The sequence below is a fragment of the Giraffa tippelskirchi genome, chromosome 2 (genome assembly GCF_054371585.1).
Source record: "Giraffa tippelskirchi isolate mGirTip1 chromosome 2, T2T-mGirTip1v1.2.pri, whole genome shotgun sequence".
Classification (NCBI taxonomy): domain Eukaryota; kingdom Metazoa; phylum Chordata; class Mammalia; order Artiodactyla; family Giraffidae; genus Giraffa; species Giraffa tippelskirchi.
In genome coordinates, this window is record NC_137276.1 from 121,583,478 (window position 1) to 121,606,694 (window position 23,217).

Genomic DNA, 23,217 nt, shown 5'->3' on the forward strand with positions numbered 1-23,217 from the left:
AAAGGTAGTTCAAAAAAAGATCCACAAAGGACAACTAAATAGATTGAAAACATTCACTTTCAATGTAAGTAAACAATTTATAAGTGTTTCTGGACTGGATGAATTAATTCTGCCAAGAACACTAAGTTCTACTCTTGTCTAAAGCTCAGTTGATGAAAGTGGATTTTAATTTTGTAATAATGTATGACAATGGTATTATCTTGAGCATGACTAAATATTACCTGACAGGTTTTGGGGTTTGTGTGTGTGTGTTGTGTGGGTTTGTTTTTAATCTCTCTCTTTTTTTTCCCTTTACACTATTCAGTAGCTTATTTTTAGGTATCATTTTTATACATAGTATAAAGTATACATGTCAATCCAAATCTCCCAGTTAATCCCACTCCTTCCTCCCCCTCTTGGTGTGTAAATGTTTGTTCTCTATATCTGTGTCTCTATTTCTGTTTTGCAAAGAGATTCAAGCTCTTCACATTAATCTTTGCAAAATAATAATAGGAGAAACAGACTATATGGTTTATCTTGTGCTCTGTTTTGACTCATAGTAAAATTTATTGTGCTGAGTCAATGACAGTGTCACAGGATGAAAGAGCTTCTGCCAACGTTCTAAATTCTTCGCTATTCTGTCTTCATGTTTGATGAGACATATTGTGAACTGTGTTTCAGATAGAGTGTGTGTGTGTAACTGTTGAATCAGTTACAATTGGTCATTGTTAATCTTGGAACTGAATGTTAAGTCAGCATGGTTAACACAGATTACTTGAGAGACTCTGTCATGTACCTTTGTCCTCCTACTTAGCATTTTAGTATATATACGGTGACAGTGTATCATCACTTTTCACAGAGGTTGTGAAAAGAATATCATGGGGTACAAAACTCTGTGCTTTGGACTTACTTGTGTTCTTTTTAGTTTTTATATTTATACACCAGTGCCAGAAAACATTGAAGAACCCTGGAAAGTAAGGTTCCTGGATGCTGCTGTAAAAATTACTTCACTCATGGTAATATTTTTTCCAGGGAGTTGGGATTCCTTGTTACAAACACATGTAAAGTTTCTTGTAATTAGTATTTTGAAAACGACTTTTTTTTTTTAGGAGAAATCATTCAAATATTCTTAATTTGTTTAATTTAATAAATCATTATAAACTCTATTGAATCTGTATAAAACATGGGAGAAAAAATTTTGCTGGTAAAATAAATACAAAATATACTGTGTCAAGAATAAAAGAAATAATATTATTTAAGTGGAAATTGAAGGGATTTTAAAGCGATTTATATTTTATATTTCTGAGAAAAACTAATCATATGTTTTCTTAAACTTACTCATGTATACTGATTATGTTTTTATATTTTGATGTATATTTAGTACCTGTATTGTTTTAGTGTCTCTCTCAGTCATTTTTGAAGTTTTTAGTTTCAGAAACACTATACCTTTTAAATATTAAGACTCAATGAAATTTTTAAATGTGGGTTATAGTTATTAGTATTTAAATTAGAAACTGACCTCATTAGATAACACTTCAGGGACTTCCCTGGTAGTCCAGTGGTTAAGGTTCCACACTTCTATTGCAGGGGGCCTGTGTACAATTCTAAGCAGAACTTAGATCCTACATGCCCCACAGTGTGGCAAAAAAAAAAATAAGAGAGAAAGAAATCAATGCACTTAATAACAATAATGATGTTAATATAACAAACCTATTAGAAGCTAAAATAAATAATAGTGATATTGTTTTCCATCTTTGCAAATCTCATTTATGTCTCACTTTATGGAAGAGAGCTGGAGTCACCATCTGCTTTTGCATTTAACCTGTTGCAATATTACATGTCATGTAGCTTCTAGAAAATTCCACTACATGCTCATGAGGAAATTGGACTTTTAAAAAAGTCAGGAAGTATCGTAGTATTATGTGCATTTTCTGAATATCTCTCAGAAACCCACAAGAATTCTAAGACCACATTTTGAAAACCACTGCTTTTGTCTATCTTCAATACTAAATTGCTACATTTTATATATTTTTGTGACAATACTAGAATTTGAACTAAGATCTACTTAACTGAAAGTATCAGGCTCCCATATCAAAGCATGCTGCTAACTGGAGGCCTTATAAATGATGTGAACAATAGGAAGTTTGAGGGACAATGCATCAACAGACAATAAATGATCAGAGAAGAGAGAGCAGTGTGTGGTACCAGGGAAGTGGCTGTCTAGTGTGCTACCCAGAGGAGATGACAGATTTGTCAAACTAGATCCCAAGGTATCTCCTGCCTAAACTTAAAAGTGTGCCAAATGACCTGTTGCCCTCAGTGTTCCCTTTTATTGTGAATGCTTCACCTTTTCATTCACTGGATTAGAGAGAAAAATGAGCAAGTGCCAGCCCTACGGGGAAACTGCGATGTTATTGTCTGAAGAGCTTCTATAGCTTTAAACTTCAGAGTAACTAATGCTTATTTACTGCCCTGGCTCATCAATGTTAGTACATTCTGAAACCATGCAACTGTAGAGTTCAACTTCTAGTTTATCAAATGCAAAACAGAATTAAAATATTGCACATGTAAAATAGAAACGGCTTTTGTATTTGCTTATATATACATGCAAATTATTTTAGCAATCAATTAGCTTTTAATTGCTCAAGTGATAATCACTTTGTTATTTTCATAAGCAAATTTTATAATTTGCAATAATTCTTGATAAAATGATGTGGAAAAACAAGACTACAGAGTTAGACATTCATATTATTGGCTGCATAAAGTAGAAGAAAGAGATTGAACTTAAAATCCAGATCTTAAAAGAGTCTACTTCATTTTTCTGTGGCTCAATTTCTTGAACTGCAAAGTAAGAAATGTATAAACTAATTGCAGCATTACTATGAGAATAGGAGGGCATGTTTGCGAAGACAGCATGTAGTGATGTCTAAAATGGTAGCTGATGTTTGTTCAGTAGAAATCTAGTAAGCATCTACTCTCATCATGAGGGCTATGGATCATAGAGGATCTCGCTGTGATTTATGTCAGAGTGTTCTACCTATGTTTTCCTCTAGGAGTTTTATAGTTTCTGGTCTTACATGTAGATCTTTAATACATTTTGAGTTTATTTTTGTGTATGGTGTTAGAAAGTGTTCTAGTTTCATTTTTTTAACAAGTGGTTGACCAGTTTTTCCAGCACCAATTGTTAAAGAGATTGTCTTTTCTCCATCATATATTTTTGCCTCCTTTGTCAAAGATTAGGTGTCCATAGGTGCATGGATTTATCTCTGGGCTTTTTGTTTTGTTCCATTGATCTATATTTCTGTCTTTGTGCCAGTACCATACTGTCTTGATGACTGTAGCTTTGTAGTATAGTCTGAAGTCAGGCAGGTTGATTCCTACAGTCCATTCTTCTTTTTCAAGATTACTTTGGCTATTCTAGGTTTTTTGTTTCCATACAAATTGTGAAATTATTTGTTCTAGTTCTGTGAAAAATATCATTGGTAGCTTGATAGGGATTGCACTGAATCTTTAGATTGCTTTGGGTAGTATACTCATTTTCACTATATTGATTCTTCCAATCCACAAACATGGTATATTTATCCATCTATATGTATCATCTTTGATTTCTTTCATCAGCATTTTATAGTTTTCTATATATAGGTCTCGGAGAAGGCAATGGCAGCCCACTCCAGTACTCTTGCCTGAAAAATCCCATGGACGGAGGAGCCTGGCAAGCTGCAGTCCATGGGGTCGCAAAGAGTCGGACACGACTGAGCGACTTCACTTTCACTTTTCACTTTCATGCATTGGAGAAGGAAATGGCAACCCACTCCAGTGTTCTTGCCTGGAGAATCCCAGGGACGGGGGAGCCTGGTGGGCTGCCGTCTATGGGGTCGCACAGAGTCGGACACGACTGAAGCGACTTAGCAGCAGCAGCAGCAGCATATATAGGTCTTTTGTTTCTTTAGGTAAACTTATTCCTAAGTATTTTATTCTTTTCATTGCAATGGTGAATGGGATTATTCCCTTAATTTCTCTTTCTGTTTTCTCATTGTTAGTGTATAGGAATGCAAAGGATTTCTGTGTATTAATTTTATATCCTGTAACTTTACTATATTCATTTATTAGCTCTAATAATTTTCTGGTGGTATCTTCAGAGTTTTCTGTGTAGAGAATCATGTCATTTGCAAACAGAGTTTTACTTCTTCTTTTCCAATCTGGATTCCTTTTATTTCTTTTTCTTCTCTGATTGTTATCTCTTAATATTTTTCTCCCCTCCATTTCTTATAGGCTCTTTTGTAAAACATATGTAGAAGAGTACAAGTAGTATATATCACAGTGGTCTAGAAAAATGTATTTACATCTTGTCAATTACTAGGAATCTAACTTGGGTCAGAAACTGGAACTTTCTAGGTTTCAGTATCCTCATCATTAAAGCAGACTGCTTATATGAATTTTTAATACCTCACAAAATTTTAGCAACCTCAGATAGCTATAATAATAAATGCTGTGTAATGTTCTCTTACCCCACAATATTTCACAATTCTTTTTTGTGACTATTCAATGGAAGATACTACAAAGATATTAGAAGCCTATCAAAAACAGTAAAGAGAGCTTTATACCAATGGCATACAATTTACAAATAGTGTTTTTTTTCTCCAAGTCTTTCTTAAAAACAGTAATGTGTTTGCAGTTCAAAAAATGGGCACAGCTTTATTAGTAAAGTGATAAGTATACACTTTCTGAAATTTTAGATAAATTAAATTACAACGAGTTAAATGAAAATATTTAGAATACCCATATAAAGAAATTGAAAATCTTTTCTCAGATAAATTTTCAGATTAAATTTATAATTTATAACTAAGAAATAAGTAGACCAATATAAGATAAGCTGCAAGTAAATTGATCAGATTACTCATTTAAAAAACACTATATATGTGGATTTATTTAGAAGCACCTATAGTATACGTGTTAGGATGTACAATGAGACCTCTACAGTATTATTATATTTATTTATTTTTTTAATATCAAAACCATTTTGTATTAAGTGAGTGAAGTGAAGTCGCTCAGTCGTGTCCGACTCTTTGCGACCCGATGGACTGTAGCCTACCAGGCTCCTCTGTCCATGGGATTTTCCAGGCAATAATACTGGAGTGGGTTGCCATTTCCTTCTCCAGGATTTTGTATTGGGGTATAGCCAATTAACAATGCTGTGATAGTTCCAGGTGAACAATGAAGGGACTCAGTCATACATACACATGTATCCATTTTCCCCCAAACAGCCCTCCCATCCAGGTTGGCACATAATATTGAACAGAGTTTCATGTGCTATAAAATAGGTTTTTGTTGGTTATCCATTTTAAATATAGCAGTATAGCATGACCTTCCCAAAATCCTTAACTATCCCTTCCCTTGGGCAGATGTGAGTTTGTTTCCTAAGTCTGTGAATCTCTTTCTGCTTTGTAAGTTCATGTGTATCATTTCTTTTTAGATTCCACGTATAAGGGATGTCATATAATATTTCTCTTTCTCTCTCTGACTTACTTCACTCAGTATGACACTCTCTAGGTCCATTCATATGGCTGCAAATGGCCTTATTTCATTCTTTTTAATGACTGAGTTATATTCTATTGTATGTATGTACCACATCTTCTTTATGCATTCCCCTGTCAATGGACATTTAGGTTGTTTTCATGTCTTGGCTATTGTAAACAGTGCTGCAATTAACATTGAGGTGCATATATATTTTCAGGCCATTTTCTTCCCTGGATATATTCCCAGGAGTGGGATTGCAGGGTCATATGGTAGCTCTACTTTAAGTTTTTTAAGGAACTTCCATATTGTTCCAATAGTGACTGTACCAATTTACATTCCCACCAACAGTGCAGGAGGGTACCCTTCTCTTCACACCCTCTACAGCATTTGCTGTTTGTGGATTTTTTGATGAGAGACATTTTGATTGAGGTGAGGTGATATCTCATTGTAGTTTTGATTTGCACTTCTCTAATAGCTAGTGATGTTGAACATCTTCTCATGTGCCTGTTGGCTATCTGTGTGTCCTCTTTAGAGAAATGTCTATTCAAGTCTTCTGTACATTTTTTGAGTGGGTTGTTTTGATGCTATTAAGTTTCATAAGCTGTTTGTAAATTCTGGAGACTAATCCCTTATCAGTCACATCATTTGCAAATATTTTCTCCAAATCTGTGGGTTGTCTTTTTGTTTATTGTTTCCTTTGCTGTGCAAAAGATTTTGAGTAGGTACCCTTTGTTTATTTTTGCTTTTATTTTTATTATTCTGGGAGACGTTGCTGTGATTTATGTCAGAGAGTGTTCTGCCTATGTTTTCCTCTAAGAGTTTTATAGTGTCTGGTATAACATTTAGGTCTTTAATCCATTTTCAGCTTATTTTTTGTATATGGAGTTAGCGTGTTAGTTGCTCAGTCGTGTCCAACTCTTTGAAATCTCATGGACTGTGGCCCTCCAGGCTCCTCCTCTGTCCATGGGATTCTCCAGGCAAGAATACTGGAGTAGACTGCCATTCCCTTCTCCAGGATGAAGTTAAAGAATGATCTAATTTTATTTCTTTGCATGTGGCTGTCCTGTTTTCCCAGCACCATTTGTTGGAGACTGCCTTTCCTACATTGTGTAGTCTTGCCTCCTTTGTCATAGATTAATTGACTATAGGTGCATGAGTTTATTTCTGGGTTTTCTATCCTGTTCCATTGATCTATATTTCTATTTTTATGTCGATATCATACTGTTTGATGACTGTTGCTCTGTAGTATTAGTTAGGGAGCCTGATTCCTCCAGCCCTGTTTTTATTTTTCATGATTGCTTTGGCTATTCAGGGTCTTTTGTATCTCCTTACAAATTCTGAGATTTTTTTTGTTCTAGTTCTCTGAAAAATGCCAATGTTAATTTGATAGGGATTGCACTGAATCTGTAGTTTGTCTCGGGTAGTATAGTCATTTTGACAATATTGATTCTTTCGATCCATAAACATGGTATATCTTTCCATCTGTTTGTGTCTTCTTTGATTTCTTTCATCAGCATCTTATACCTTTCAGAGTACAGGTCTTTTGTCTCTTAGGTAGGCTTATACTTAGATATTTTATTCTTTCTGATGCAACAGTGAATGCAATTGCTCCTTAAATTTCTTTCTGATCTTATGTTTTTAGTGTATAGAAATGAAACAGATTTCTGTGTATTAATTTTACAACCTGCAACTTTACCAAATTCATTGATGAATTCTAGTAGTTTTACAGTATTATTCATTTTTTATTCTTCCTCTTTGATTACATATTTATATGCATTGATATTACTAAAAACTGAAATATTTAAAGTTCTAATTTTTTTGTTTGCTTTGACAGGCTATGATATTGGAAAAAATAGGCCTTAAAAGATATGATGAATTGTTTTCCATACTAATTCAACTGGACTATACACAACCAATTTCAGATGAAAATGTTACAGTGATGGATACAACCTTTAGCGATATTCCAGTACGTTTATACTTGCCAAAGAGGAAGAGAGAAAGCCAGAGACCAGCTGTAATTTTTATTCGTGGTGGTGCCTTTGTCTTAGGAAGTTACAGTAAGCACTTTCTATATAAGCAAATGTGTGTGAGTATATGTGTTTGTATGTGTTGCACATTATAAGTATTTATATTAAAATAATTTTTGTATATTATATTTGGAAGAACTTTTGCTGATATAATTTATGTTTGTAAGTAAGTGTCCTTAGCAGAGAGATAAACTGTATCAGTCAAGGTTCATATATATGTCTTCATATCAGTTCAGTTCAGTCGCTCAGTCGTGTCCGACTCTCTGCGACCCCATGAATTGCAGCACGCCAGGCCTCTCTGTCCATCACCAACTCCCAGAGTCTACCCAAACCCATGTTCATCGAGTCGGTGATGCCATCCAACCATCTCATCCTCTGTCGTCCCCTTCTCCTCCCGCCCCCAATCCTACCCAGCATTAGGGTCTTTTCCAATGAGTCAACCCTTCGCATGAGGTGCCCAAAGTATTGGAGCTTCAGCTTCAACATCAGACCTTCCAATGAACACCCAGGATTGATCTCTTTTAGGATGGATTGATTAGATCTCCTTGCAGTCCAAGAAACTCTCAAGAGTCTTCTCCAACATCACAGTTCAAAAGCATCAATTCTGCGGCGCTCAGCTTTCTTCACCGTCCAACTCTCACATCCATACATGACCACTGGAAAAACAATAGTCTTGACTAGACGGATTTTGTTGGCAAAGTGATGTCTCTGCTTTTAAACATGCTATCTAGGTTGGCCATAACCTTCCTTCCAAGTAGTAAGCGTCTTTTAATTTCATGGCTGCAGTCACCATCAGCAGTGATTCTGGAGCCCAAAAAAGTAAAGTCTGACACTATTTCCACTGTTTCCCCATCTATTTCCCATGGAGTGATGGGACCAGATGCCATGATCTTAGTTTTCTGAACGTTGAGCTTTAAGCCAACTTTTTCACTCTCCTCCTTCACCTTCATCAAGAGGCTCTTTAGTTCTTCTTCACTTTCTGCCATAAGGGTGGTGTCATCCGCATATCTGAGGTTATTGATATTTCTCCCGGCAATCTTGATTCCAGCTTGTGTTTCTTCCAGCCCAGCGTTTCTCATGATGTACTATGCATAGAAGTTAAATAAGCAAGGTGACAATATACAGCCTTGACGTACTTCTTTTCCTATTTGGAACCAGTCTGTTGTTCCATGTCCAGTTCTGACTGTTGCTTCCTGACCTGCATACAGGTTTCTCAAGAGACAGGTCAGGTGGTCTGGTATTCCCATCTCTTGAAGAATTTTCCACAGTTTATTGTGATCCACACAGTCAAAGGCTTTGGCATAGTCAATAAAGCAGAAATAAATGTTTTTCTGGAACTCTCTTGCTTTTTCGATGATCCAGTACTTTTTTGTAAATAAATCATAAAAATGTCAGGTGAGATTTTTGCTTTAAAAAAGTTATTATCAAATAAAGTTACACTGACAATGTATAATGGGAGATTCAAGTAGTAAACTTAAAGCTTAAGTCTGATATTACCTAATGACCTGATTTTAGGTTCAGAAAAACAAAAGTGAATAAGATGATTAAATGTTGGTTCAGAAGTGATAATATCTGCAGCTTCCAAGTAGCAAATACATATTCATAATGTAGACTGTGATGCATCAATACTTATCACATTGAAGCGTAGAATCCAATGCATATTTTTGAAATTGAAAAATAAAATACACCGGAGTAATCAAGTTTCTCTCAAGTATATTTCTGTCTAATGTTTGGAGATGATTACAAGAGGTATGATGGAATAGCTAAGACAGTTACACACTCATACACATTCCCAAACAGACACAAGCTCAAACATGCTCAAACATACACACACACTCACTTACACACATATATACCCAGTTGCTTTTAGACTATTGATATTATTGATTCACCATACAGCACAGAATATGATTGATATTGTATTAAAGGAACTCTGAAATGTAAGAAACAAATGAAAAGACTCCTTTCATCGAAGAGACATAGTCTGAGTGATTATACCCAGAATTTTGACTTTGTGATCTGTTAACATTTCAAAATAACCACAAATGTTACAGTAATTTGGTGAGTGGTCCACTCTTATTTGATAGATACTCACAATATTAGGATAGGCATTATTATCATGCTTTTAGAGGTAAGGTAGCTACAGAATGGTTCAGTAACTAGTTCAAAGTCCTCTTAGCAAGTGGAGGAACCAAAAACCAAACCAAGGCCTGTCAGCAAGATCAACAGGCTTAAACCTCACACCACTGGTGAGCACTCTCATCCTACAAACTCTCAAGGTGGTTTCAAGATGTTGTCTCTTGTGTGTATTTAGTTCCTATCCTTCATATCAATGCCACTTTCAAAACCTCATGCTCTTTCAAGTCTCTCAGCTTATCCTCCCTCATCTATCAAGGATGTCTTTGCAAATTCAGCAACCATCCACTCTCTACTCCTTGCCAAACATATGTGTCCTCAAAAGTTATAGACTGTATTAATTCTTAACTTTACTTCTTTCTACTTATATTGTAGAAAAATGCATTTTTATCTTTGCCAAGATTTAATCTCTTTTTTGTCTGTGGTCATATTTCCTACTATTGTTAGGAATTTAATCAGTATTTTTCTTCTATTTATAAATGTGTCCTCTCTATTGGCACCTAAACATGTTACAAAATCTTCTACCTTGATCTTCCTTGTTTTCAAATGTCTCTCTCTAGGTACTGAAATGCAAAAGTAGGAAGTCAAGAAACACCTGGAGTAACAGGGAAAATTTGGCCTTGGAGTACAGAATGAAGCAAGGCAAAGGCTAATAGAGTTCTGCCAAGAGAACGCACTGGTCATAGCAAACACCCTCTTCCAACAACACAAGAGAAGACCCTACACATGGACATCACCAGATGGTCAGCACTGAAATCAGATTGATTATATTCTTTGCAGTCAAAGATGGAGAAGCTCTATACAGTCAGCAAAAATAAGACCGGGAGCTGACTATGATTAAAATCATGAACTTCTTATTGCCAAATTCAGACTTCAGTTGAAGAAAGTAGGGAAAACCACTAGACCATTCAGGTATGATCTAAATCAAATCCCTTTTAACTATATAGTGAAAGTTAAAAATAGATTTAGGGGACTAGATCTGATCGACAGAGTGCCTGATGAACTAGGACAGAGGTTGGTGACATTGTACAGGAGACATGGATCAAGACCATCCCCAAGAAAAAGAAATGCAAAAAAGCAAAATGGCTACCTGAGGAGGCCTTACAAATAGCGGTGAAAAGAAGGGAAGTGAAAAGCAAAGGAGAAAAGAAAGATATCCTCATTTGAATGCAGATTTCCAAACAATAGCAAGGAGAGACAGGAAAGCCTTCCTCAGTGATCAATACAAAGAAATAGAGGAAGACAACAGAATTGGAAAGACTAGAGAACTGTTCAAGAAAATTAGAGATACCAAGGGAACATTTCATGCAAAGATGGACACAATAAAGGACAGAAATGGTATGGATCTAACAGAAGAGGAAGGTATTAAGAAGAGGTGGCAAGAATACACAGAAGAACTATACAAAAAAGATCTTCACGACCCAGATTATCACAATGGTGTGATCACTCACCTAGAGCCAGACATCATGGAATGTGAAGTCAAGTGGGCCTTAGGAAGCATCACTACAAACAAAGCTAGTGGAGGTGATCGAATCCTAGCTGAGCTATTTCAAATCCTAAAAGATGATGCTGTGAAAGTGTCACACTCAATATGCCTGCAAATTTGGAAAACTCAGCAGTGGCCAAAGGACTGGAAAAGGTCAGTTTTCATTCCAATCCCAAAGAAAGGCAATGCCAAAGAATGCTCAAATTACCACACAATTGCACTCATCTCACACGATAGTAAAGTAATGCTCAAAATTCTCCAAGGCAGGCTTCAGCAATACATGAACCATGAACTTCCAGATGTTCAAGCTGGTTTTAGAAAAGGCAGAGGAACCAGAGATCAATTTGCCAACATCCGCTGGATCATAGAAAAAGCAAGAGAGTCCAGAAAAAAACATCTATTTCTGCTTTATTGACTGTGCCAAAGTCTTTGACTGTGTGGATCACAATACACTGTTGAAAATCCTGAAAGAGATGGGAATATCAGAACACCAGTCCTGCCTCTTGAGAAACCTGTATGCAGGTCAGGAAGCAACAGTTAGAACTGGACGTGGAACAACAGACTGGTTCCAAATAGGAAAAGGAGTACGTCAAGGCTGTATACTGTCACCCTGCTTATTTAACTTATATACAGAGTGCATCATGAGAAACGCTGGGTTGGATGAAGCACAAGCTGGAATCAAGATTGCCAGGAGAAATATCAATAACCTCAGATATGCAGATGACACCACCCTTATGGCAGAAAGTGAAGAAGAACTAAAGAGCCTCTTGATGAAAGTGAAAGAGGAGAGTCAAAAAGTTGGCTTAAAGCTCAACATTCAGAAAACTAAGATCATGGCATCCGGTCCCATCAGTTTTTGGCAAATAGATTGGGAAACAGTGGAAACAGTGTTAGACTTTATTTTTCAGGGCTCCAAAATCACTGCTGATGGTGATTGCAGCCATGAAATTAAAAGACGCTTACTCCTTGGAAGGAAAGTTATGACCAGCCTAGATAGCATATTGAAAAGCAGAGACATTACTTTGTCAACAAAGGTCCATCTAGTCAAGGCTATGGTTTTTCCAGTGGTCATGTATGGATGTGAGAGTTGGACTATAAAGAAAGCTAGTGCCAAAGAATTGATGGTTTTGAACTGTGGTGTTGGAGAAGACTCTTGAGAGTCCCTTGGACTGCAAGGAGATCCAACCAGTCAATCCTAAAGGAAATCAGTCCTGAATATTCATTGGAAGGACTGATGCTCTAGCTGAAACTCCAATACTTTGGCCACCTGATACGAAGGGCTGACTCATTTGAAAAGACCCTGATGCTAGGAATGATTGAGGGCAGGAGGAGAAGGGGGCGACAGAGGATAAGATGGTTGAATGGCAACACCAACACAATGGACATGGGTTTGAGTGGACACTGGGAGTTGGTGATGGACATGGAGGCCTGGCATGCTGTGGTTCATGGGGTCGCAAAGAGTTGCACATGACTGAGTGACTGAACTGAACTGAACTGAGGTAGTCACTTATCACTCACTTATCTTACTCAGGCTCATTTTTATACACTGTGGAATCCAATTTTTACTTTAAGTATTCTTAAATTGTGTAATTTGACAATGATCCCTCCTCTTTGCTTCACTGAAATTCTCTGCTCCCTTGGTTTCTATGAAATGAATTTCTTTTGACTTTTGCCTCTCTCCCTTAACTTCACATGCTTCTCCTTTTTTAAAATAAAGGAAATATAAACAAGTGCACAAAATGGGCCTGTTTTTACATTTTATAAGTGTTCGTGTTCTCCAATAGTTCTTTCATTAGTTTTTGACTCTTCATGCTCTTTTATTTAGACCTCTCCACTTTTCAGCACTACCCTCCCCTACACCTATGCTGTTGATTTCCAAAGCTGTACCTCCAGCTGTAACCACCATCTTAATTTAAGATCAATATATATAGAACTTCAGAGCTTGCCAGTATATTTGGAGGAACCACAGATAATTTAAGGTTAACATGATTAAACAAACTGAATCATATCTACTCCCCACCCCAATATTCTAGGAAAAAAAATAAACCCAAATAAACAGCAAAAGTAAAAACAACTTCAAGAAAACAAGCAGAGGAACTACTCCTCAGCTGTGTTCTATCAATGTGAGAATTACAATCAATTACTTATTGTTCCTTAGCATCTACATTTAATAACCAATTCTGTCCCCCTGTCTTCCTAAACAGCTTTTTTCCTCTCTCCACACTTAGAAACATTATCGTTTTTATTTCCTTCTGTTGCTTCTCCTTTTTTTTGCTCACCACCATTTCCTTTTTTATGTCATCCTTTTTCTAAGTTGCTTCCGTTATATGCAAATCTGGTCATAAATTTTATAACTAAATTCTTTGGTAATATCTATCACCTTGTTGACAAAGAAATCTTTAGTGTAGCATCCAAGTATGGTGCCGGTATTCCTATTTTCCAATGTGGTTTCACTTTATATCCTACTTCTCTCTCAATACTTGCTTCAATTTTACTTAACAGTTAATTCCCTGAGCTCTATATGTATTCTCATGATTCTTTGAATGTATTTTCTTCTGCAATGACCTTCCCCATTTGATGGCAGCCATCAAATCTTTCTTCTCTGGATCCTAACATGCGGCAGCAGGAAAAGTGGAAATTTGAGGATTCTACAAATTAATCATATTTCTGTCATGTTTCATAGTGTTGTTGGTTTTCCATTGCCATTTATTTACAGGGTAGACTTTCATATTAATGTCTTCATTTCAGAGCATACACCTTTGGACCTCCTGAATAGATGGACGGCAAACAAAGTTGATGCTGTTGTTGTTGCAGTAGAGTAAGACAGTAATTTTTTTTTTAACATTATGATTCTTGCCTTTGTGACATAGTTTTGGTTTCCAAAGAAGGCACCCAAGCCTCCCAAAGGACTTGGAACCTAGGGATCTTATATTTATGTTAGTAACTTTTACTAATGTTACATTATCTTATCTTCCTCAAAGGTCCCTCGTTTCCCTTCAACCTCTGTCATTGGACAGACTTCTGAGAGGCACCACAGGCTGAATATCTTTGGCAACACAGCTGTGGTACTTCTAGAAATGTCTAGGTGCTTAGCTACCCATTATACATTTGGGATGTTGACTTTTGCGGGGTTAATTTTTTTGAGTTGGTGATAAAAGATCAATTTTATAGATATGCTTTTTTTCACTGAAGTGCCATTGATTTACCATATTGTGTTAGTTTCAAGTATACAGCAAAGTGATATAGTTACACTCACATATATTCTTTTTTAGATTCATTTTCATTATAATTGATTAGAAGATATTGGATACATAGATACTCTTAATTGGAGAAACATCAGATGCAAATGTAGGGACCATCTGAAAATTTAAAATCATTCTCAAAATGAGAGAATTTAAGTGCTAATGATTTTTGCCCAAATTTCCAACAATATACAAGAAAGACTAGCAAATGTCCAGTACTATATGATCTATTCAGGGGTTCTCTGTACTTCGTCTTCATAGTGAAGTTGTTTTCTCCCCATTTTCCAATCAGTTAAGTAGTACAGAAACATACGTAGAGACTCCTATCCCTATGGCGAACAGAGAACACAGTAGTATTTTTGTTAATTGAGAACTTAAGGGTATTAAATAGAACATACAAGTGGAACCACTGCTGTCCTACTCACTAATGCTGCCTTAGGGAAACCAGAAGAATCAGACGTTTTCGGAGATACTCCTGATTTATAATAATTAGGGTGCTCTCCCTTTCTCTCTATAATTGAACCTAATATACCACTTTATTATTTTAAGATACTTTTAAAACCGTGATGTGTATTGTACTGAATTTAAGAATGCAATCAGTTACTTCTGATATTTGTTCTTTTTTTGGTACTCTGAAGAACATTTAAAGTAACTATACATTTTTGATATGTTATTTTCCTTAATTTATACTACATTTCAGATATTTTAGATATAGTTACAATATGACAAGATTGCAAGGGTCATCAGGTCAGCATTTAATGGTCGATATTGACATTGCTGCTGCTAAGTAGCTTCACTCGTGTCTGACTCTGTGCGACCCCGTAGACTGCAGCCCACCAGGCTCCCCCGTCCCTGGGATTCTCCAGGCAGGAATACTGGAGTGGGTTGCCATTTCCTTCTCCAATGCATGAAAGTGAAAAGTGAAAGCGAAGTCATTCAGTCGTGTCAGACTCTTAGCGACCCCATGGACTGCAGCCTACCAGGCTCCTCTGTCCATGGGATTCTCCAGGCAAGAGTACTGGAGTGGGGTGCCATTGCCTTCTATGATATTGACATTATTAATTCACCAATTCTTTTGCAAAGTAAGATTACTAGTATAGGTAGAAGTAATACAACCCAATAGAGTTTACCTCAATATTAGAAGAAAAAATTAAAGATATATATATACAGTTGGATACATTAACAGATGCTCTAATAATTTGCCTTAGAATGACATTTATAGCTGTCATGCAAGATCACTTACTATACTTAAGTATTTATTTTGAATTGTGTTTTCAGGTCATATGTAAGCTCATACTCATGTACTCAGCTTATGATACAAATTCTGATAACAAAACACATTATTTTGTAGAATTTTTATCTAGATAAATTTCTAATATGACATCTACAAATCATTTTCTCTCAGATTTGCTGCTTTTAAAATCTAGTGTGCACTCCCAAGAATGGTTGTGAAATGTTAGTCACCAACTCCATAGAGAATCTGATAAATGTTACAGAGCATCTGTCTTTGATTGCACTTTTGCTGAAAAATTTACATGTAATTTTATGAGGATAAAGACAGAATCCTGATCTCTTTCATCTCCCATAGAACCCAATATTTTAAAAACATTTTATAAGAATCTACATTTTATTTTAAAAACAGAAGTTAGTAGGAAGTCCAGGTATGACTGATGAAACTAAAGATTCAAAGTAAGGCCAATTTTATTCTCTGGAGCGGCTGATTAAATTGAGAGATACATGGATATAAGCAACTGAAGTTTAATCCTATATGCTTTGTTTCTTTTTTTTTTTCTGAAGCCCTAGACTAGCTCCTCAATATCCATTTCCAGTTGCCTATGAGGATGTTGTTTCTGTGGTCAAATTCTTTCTACAGGATAAAATCCTTGCAAAATATGGAGTAGACCCCAATCGAGTTTGTATTTCAGGTGATAGTTCTGGGGGTACACTTGCAGCAGGAGTGACTCAACTGGTAAGCTGTATGTGTTATATGTTATATAGATTTATAACACATACACACATGCTATAACACTAACACAAAATAATCATTTTCTTTGTTAGGATATTTTTAATGGTTTTATATTTTAAGCTGTTAAGTGGGAAAAAACATAAAAATTCTCCTGTGCTTTTACATAATTTTACCATTAGACAATGTGGCTTTAGCAGCATTGAGGAAAAGTGACATATAATACTAAATAAGGCTTTTAATTAGTCAACAATTTTGAAGGAAACAGAACAATGTCTAGGAACCACTGTTTAATATGAGAAGGGATTTTTTGTTCTCCTTGGGTATTGTAGTTCATGTATTTCAGTCGAATATTAGCAAATAACATTTGGGCCACATAGCATGCTTGCATGGAAGAATCACTACTATAATAAAAAAGAAAATGGTCTATGTTAAAACCATTGCTGTGTGCAGTTAAATGATAGTTGTCCCCAATAACTAATATAGTTGAGAAATGAATTCAGTACAATAGATGATTTTTACCCCCAAAACTAAATTTTATGGAATAAAACTAACATAAGAAGAAGGATACCTACCAATAAAACCAGCAGGATCTTCTAACTCCTCTTGTACGACTTGGCCACTAGCCTGAGAAAGTATTGGTTGAGTTTCTCTGTCTCATTTTTGTTTTGGGAGCTGCTGTTGTTTCTTCCACTCTGCTTATGACATGAGCCAGTTGATTTAGAAAATAATCTGTATGGAGGACACTGGGAAGGAATCAAGGGCATAAGAGAGATTGTTAGACAAATTTGTTTTTCTTCATTGTCTTTTTGAAACTGTGCCCCCACTATACCTTGAGTGTGTAGTTTGCAGTTGGTTGGATATTACGTCCCCTTGTGAAGTTCTACTGGGATTAATTTCAATTAATTCTCATTTTGTATGTCAGCTACTTCTGGGAGGGGTTACCATTAAGAAACACCCTCCAGATTCTGAGCCTTTCATGTGGAGTGGCAACTGGTATATTCATTTCTACAGATGTCATCATTGAGGCTGTTGGTCTGGGGTTAGGCTCCTCAGATTACTTGTACATTTTCTTCTTTAGAGTTTAGGAGTAAAATCAAAGGAAAGGAAAATACATGGTGGCTCATCTCACCCCATAGTTGAGATATTAGGATGCTTCTTATTTCTGTAAGAAAGAAAACTTCAAATACAATGCTCCATGTCTTTTTTTGCCCTTCAAATTTTCATTAATTACTATGCTTATTTCCCACCACACTACACGGGTTTTTCCAAAAGACAAGCTGTTTATTGTGCGTGTGTGTGCTCAGTCACTTCGGTCATATCTGATTCTTTGTGGCCCCATGGATTCTAACACACTAGGTTCCACTGTCCATGAAAGTTTCCAGCAAGAATACTGGGGTGGGTTGCCATTTCCTACTCCAGGGAATCTTCCTGACCCAGAGATCAAACTCACGTCTCTTGTGTCTCCTGCATTGCAGGCAGATTCTTTACCACTAGGGCCACTATACTGTTTTCTCCAAAAGACAAGTTGTATGTTAGGAATATTTTTTTTAACTTGATCGAACTCCATTTGAATTTAGTTAATATGTGAGTTTGAGTAATGATATTCTATTATTACATTCATTATTTCTTCTCAGGTTACTGTAGGTCAGATTTTTCAGTATAGACTACTTGTCCATAGGAATTACATAATTATTTATTTATTTGGTTGTGAGTAAACCTCTGTGTGAATCATTATTGATGAAAGTGGGATGACACTTTTTAAAGCACTCAAAGTATAACTATGAGGTACTATATCATTCTTATAATTATATACATAAGAGCTGATGTGATTGGAGGAAAGCCTCCTACTCCTATAGCTTGGAAGGCCTGGACTCATTCACATTTTACTGTGTCTTTTTTCAGATACAGAATGATCCAGAATTCAAAAATAAACTGAAAGCACAAGCTTTAATTTACCCTGCCTTACAGCTAGTTGACATCTCTCTGCCATCTCACCAAGAAAATGAGCATGGTCCAATTCTGTCAAAGAAACTGGCAATCAAACTTGCATGCCTATATTTGACCCAGGATAAAATGCTCCCCCAGATAATGATGAAAAATCAACACATGCCTCATGGATCAATGCATCTGTTCAAGTTGGTTAACTGGAGCACCTTCCTTCCTGAGGAGTACAAGAAAAACCATGTATATACTGAACCAATTTTTGGAAGACTTAACCCTTCATATTCATTACTTTTGGATAGCAGGTTATCACCCTTGGCAGTCAATGATTCCCAGTTGCAAAATCTGCCCTTAACTTACATCCTCACCTGTCAACATGATATTTTAAGAGATGATGGATTTATGTATGTCTCACGACTTCAAAATGTTGGAGTTAAAGTTTCTCATGACCATATGGAGAATGGAATCCATGGAGCTTTATCATTCATGGCCTCGCCAATTTACTTACAACTAGGCAGTAGAATAAAAGATAAGTATATAAATTGGCTAGAAGAGAATCTGTAAGTAGTACATATAATTAACTAGCTAATCAGTGTTATAGTCCAAAGGCTATGTTTTGAGATTTGTGAATTTAAGTAGCAATATGATGTTAGTTTTGATCAATCAAGATTTAAATCAAAGCAAAATTACTGTGTATCTTTGAAAAAAATTAATTTCCCTAATCTTAGATCTTGCTAAAAGGAAGACTGTACCATATTTATCCGAATAAATGTCATTTATTCAGTGTGATACATATTAAATATTCACCAATTTCATAGTAAAGTATAAAAATAAGTATGATTATAGGCAACATATACGTGATAGTTTCCTGGTAGTGACAGGAATGGTAATGGTGAGTGAGAAGTAATTTTAAGAAAGGAAAATTGCAATGGCTTTTAGATGGGGTTGGGAGCAATACCTTTCAAGCCTTTTTATCATTTAGTGGTCCATACATTAATTTTACCCTCTCTGTGTAAATCATTAGTTTTCTTTCACTCACACAAAATCTGCTTTCAGACGTATTGCTAGCCTTCTTTGCTGATAGAGGGAAAAGGCCAACATCTGAACTGTAATTCCTTTCAAAAGCCTAAATTTTTAGCCCTTACTCAAATGTTTAGGAACATACACCCAGAAGATAGATGAGTTACTCCACTGATTTCTATGTACTGATTATTCAAGATGTTCCCTCACCCATTGTACATTGCAGTAAGTATTGGGTATTCTATTTTGAACTTCTGGAGTGATACATTCATCTTCACAGGGAGCTGTATAACTAGAAAGATATTCAAGCTGATGATATCTGGACCTATGGACTCTCCTGTGGTGATGGGGCCCACACTCACGTTAGTCTAGGTGAACCTCATGACTAAAATTCATTCCCATTAGGACACCTCATAAACAATATCTCCTTTTCTGAAGTCCCTGTGATGCTACTCTTTGCATGCTATGGTTTGTTCTCTTTTTTTTAAGCTGAGTAAATTTGGTGCTATATAAGTGTAATTGTATTTGCTCATTTGTTTGATAATTTAATCCCTAAATACATTGCTTGAGTCTATAGCTTCATTATTTACTTTTTGGTCATCTCAGCACCTAATCTTTTCTCTAATCTCTTAACATATTCCACCATATTAAGCTCTTCCCTGAAATCCAAACACTGAACCACTGAACTATTACATCAGGACCCATAAGTATAGACTATTATGTTTTCGTTGGTATTTGTTGTCTCATCACATGTATGAAATAACATCTTATTCAACAATCATATAGTTGTGGGTTTTTTGTTTTTTTATAAAAGAGAGACACTGTTCAAAGATATTGTCTTAAATCAGATGAAAAAAAATTTGCTTGCCTGAATTAATCATTGGAATCATGTGCATCTTTGTGGTTCAAGATTTATTTTGTAAACATCATTAATTACATTAATCATAAAACTTAACAGAAAGCTTATAGCTGTCAGTGTTACAAACCAGCAAGTTGATATGTAAATACTACAGTGAATAACACACGATTATTAGGAAAGGAAGGTCTGTGGCATTGAAGACAATTTTTAGACTATGAAAAATTTATGACTCATGCAGATATAAAAATCCAGGTATGTTAAAGACTATATTTTAATTCAATTCATTCAGTAAGAAAACCAAGCCACTGTTATAACTCATAAAAAAGATAATTCAGAGGACCAATATAATAAAAAGAGGTCAAAGACAATGAGCAATAGAGGGTGTGCTTAATGTAGACAATGCATAGTTGTAAAATATTTCAAAGACCATAATATACTAGACCCAGATAACCTAGAGAAACACACAGATGGCACAGAAGAAAGAAGATCTCTTTCTTCTAGGCAACACAGAAGATCAGTTTTTTATTGAAGTACATTTTTTTTCTTTACAGGAAAGAAGGACAAGGTGAGAGTAAAGTTCTCACCTCTTTAAAGCATCAGAACAATTTGCTAAGTGTAGTTTGCTATCTGTAGTTATAGAGCTATATCAATGAGCCAATTAAAGAGCTTTAGGAGAGGGGGAGAATCAAGATGGCAGAGGAGTAGGAAGTAAAATCACCTCCTTCCACAGAAATATTGAAAATGCAAGTGGAAAGATTCACACAGAACAGCTACTGAGCATTGACTGAAGACCTCAGATCTCTGAAAAGACAAGAAAACTTCCATGTAATCAGGAAAGAACAAAAGGAAGAAGAAAAAGAAGGAATCAGTACTGTGCCCCAGGGTGGCAGCTGTGAAGGAGGAAAGGTTCCCACAGCTCTGGAAGTCTTCTTATCAGTGAGGAGATCAGTCTGGACAGATGCAGAATTTCAGAGCCTAAGAGGAGAGAGAAGCAACCAATCTGTGAAAGGCGTAACACAGAGTAACCTGCCCAGAGAGTCAACACCACCACCTGGCTCCCCACAACCTAGACAGTCCTCTGTTGGTAGGGGTGAGAGGTGCATGCTGATGCTCAGATTCAAGAGCTCAGTCCCAGGGAGAGGACCAGGGTTGGATGTGGAAACATCTGAAGAGTTCAGGCTGTAGCAACTGAGGGTGTACTAGGAAGAAGCCTGGGCCTGCCAGAGAGGTGAGGCACCATTATTGGGAGGTGCACAAGGAGAGGGGTGGGACCATTGTAAAAGTGTCTTTCCCTGTGAGAGCTCTCAGGCACAGAACACCTCCTACAGGAGCTCTGGGGATGGGCACAAGTCACTACTGCCATCTTGGGCTCCAAAGATGGGCACTGGCCACCTCTTCCAGATCACAGGCCAATGCCAGGCTCCACATCTGTGGACCCAGAAGGGTATGGGCAGTTCCCACCGCTACAAATTTCAAATTTTGCCAGTGGGCCTCAGGACCACCCCCTCCACTGACCCAAATGGGCACAGAAAGCTTCCCAAACTAGTAATTCCACCAACAGGTAACAGGACTTGCCCACAATGACCCAGAAAGGAGCTGACAGCTCTGACCTGTAGGAATTCCACTAATGGGTCCCAGGATTTGCCTACACTGTCCTCAAATGGCAAGGAAACTTCTGTGACTAGGGAATCTACCAGTGGGTGCTGTGACTTGCCCTCCAGTCCTGGGAGATTTCCCTTACTAAGTCCATCAGTGAGTGCTGGAACCTGCCGCATTTTCCCAGGTTTTTGAGGAAAGCTCTCATTATTAAGAAATCTGTCAGTGGGTACTGGGATGCACCCTGCTGTCCCAGGAGGGCATGGATAGCTTCTCCAACTAGGAGGCACTGAAACCATAGCCGAGCCCCAGTGGCTATGTGACTAAGGAAGAGGAGTTGAAATCTCTCCTTGTAGCTGCATGAACCTCCTTGATGGCTTCCTAAATTCAGTGGTTACAAAATATCTGAAAGAATAAATACCCTAGGAGCTGGAATAGGTCTGACTTTAGCAGCTGTGGGCTTTGTGGGCATGTACACATAGAGATTAGGTCAGGCCAGAATCTGAGCTGCTTCCATAGCTGGTCCAGGTGCATGACTACTGAAGTCCTGGGTCCTGATCTCAGTGGATCTGTGCCAGTATCCTGGTGAAAACAATACCTGAGAGTCAAATTCAGGCATACCCACAGGTTAGGTGAGACTGAGAGCAATGCCAACAACAGTGTATTTTGTGAGCCTACACAAGACCAAAAGGGAACACGGCAGAGTACATTCACAAATGAACGACTCCAGAGGAGGAATATTCAGTGGCTTCTTTCCCAGTGGGAGTGCTCTAATACAACATACCTTGTGCCACAGATCAGAATGACAGCTAAGAAACAGATCAGGCGACCCCTACTACAACAACTAGGGAGCAGACCTCACTCCTGACAAGGCAGTGACAAGCAAAGAGCAAATGGGATGCCATGCTCAATATCCAGGGCAGGCTCCGGTCGCTACAACACCAATCAAACCCCCTATTAAGAGGATAGTGGCACAAATGTCTGGATCAACCTCACACACCAGGTGTCAGACACCAGAAGCAAGAGGAATTACAATAGTGCAGCCTGCAGAAAAGAGACTACAAACTCAGAAAGTTTAACAAAATGAGGTGACAAAGAAATACGTTTCAGACAAAGGAGTAAAATAAAAACCGACAAGAACAACTAGATGAAGAGGAGATGGGCAATCTACCTGAGAAAGATTCAGAGTAATGATAGTAAATATAATCCGAGATCTCAGGAAAAGAATGGAGGCACAGGTCAAGAAGATACAAGAAAAATTTAGCAAAGACTTAGAAGAACCAAAGAACAAACAAACAGAGATGAATAATACAATAACTGAAATGAAAAATAATCTAGAAGGAATCACTAGCAGAATAACTGAGATAGAAGAATGGATAAATGACCTGGAAGACAGAATGGTAGAAATCTCTGTCAAGGAACAGGATAAATAAAAAAGAATGAAAGGA

General features: G+C 36.9%; 1 protein-coding gene across 1 annotated transcript; it reads left to right on the plus strand.

Annotated features, from left to right (window-relative positions):
- Positions 1-857: 857 nt before the first annotated feature.
- LOC145538461 (arylacetamide deacetylase-like 2) lies at positions 858-18,858 on the plus strand. The gene is made up of 5 exons (XM_081570518.1): positions 858-995; positions 7,331-7,553; positions 13,894-13,963; positions 16,185-16,356; positions 18,256-18,858. Exons 1-5 carry the CDS (start codon positions 858-860, stop codon positions 18,856-18,858), a joined length of 1,206 nt encoding a protein of 401 aa, XP_081426644.1.
- The last annotated feature ends 4,359 nt before the right edge of the window (positions 18,859-23,217 follow it).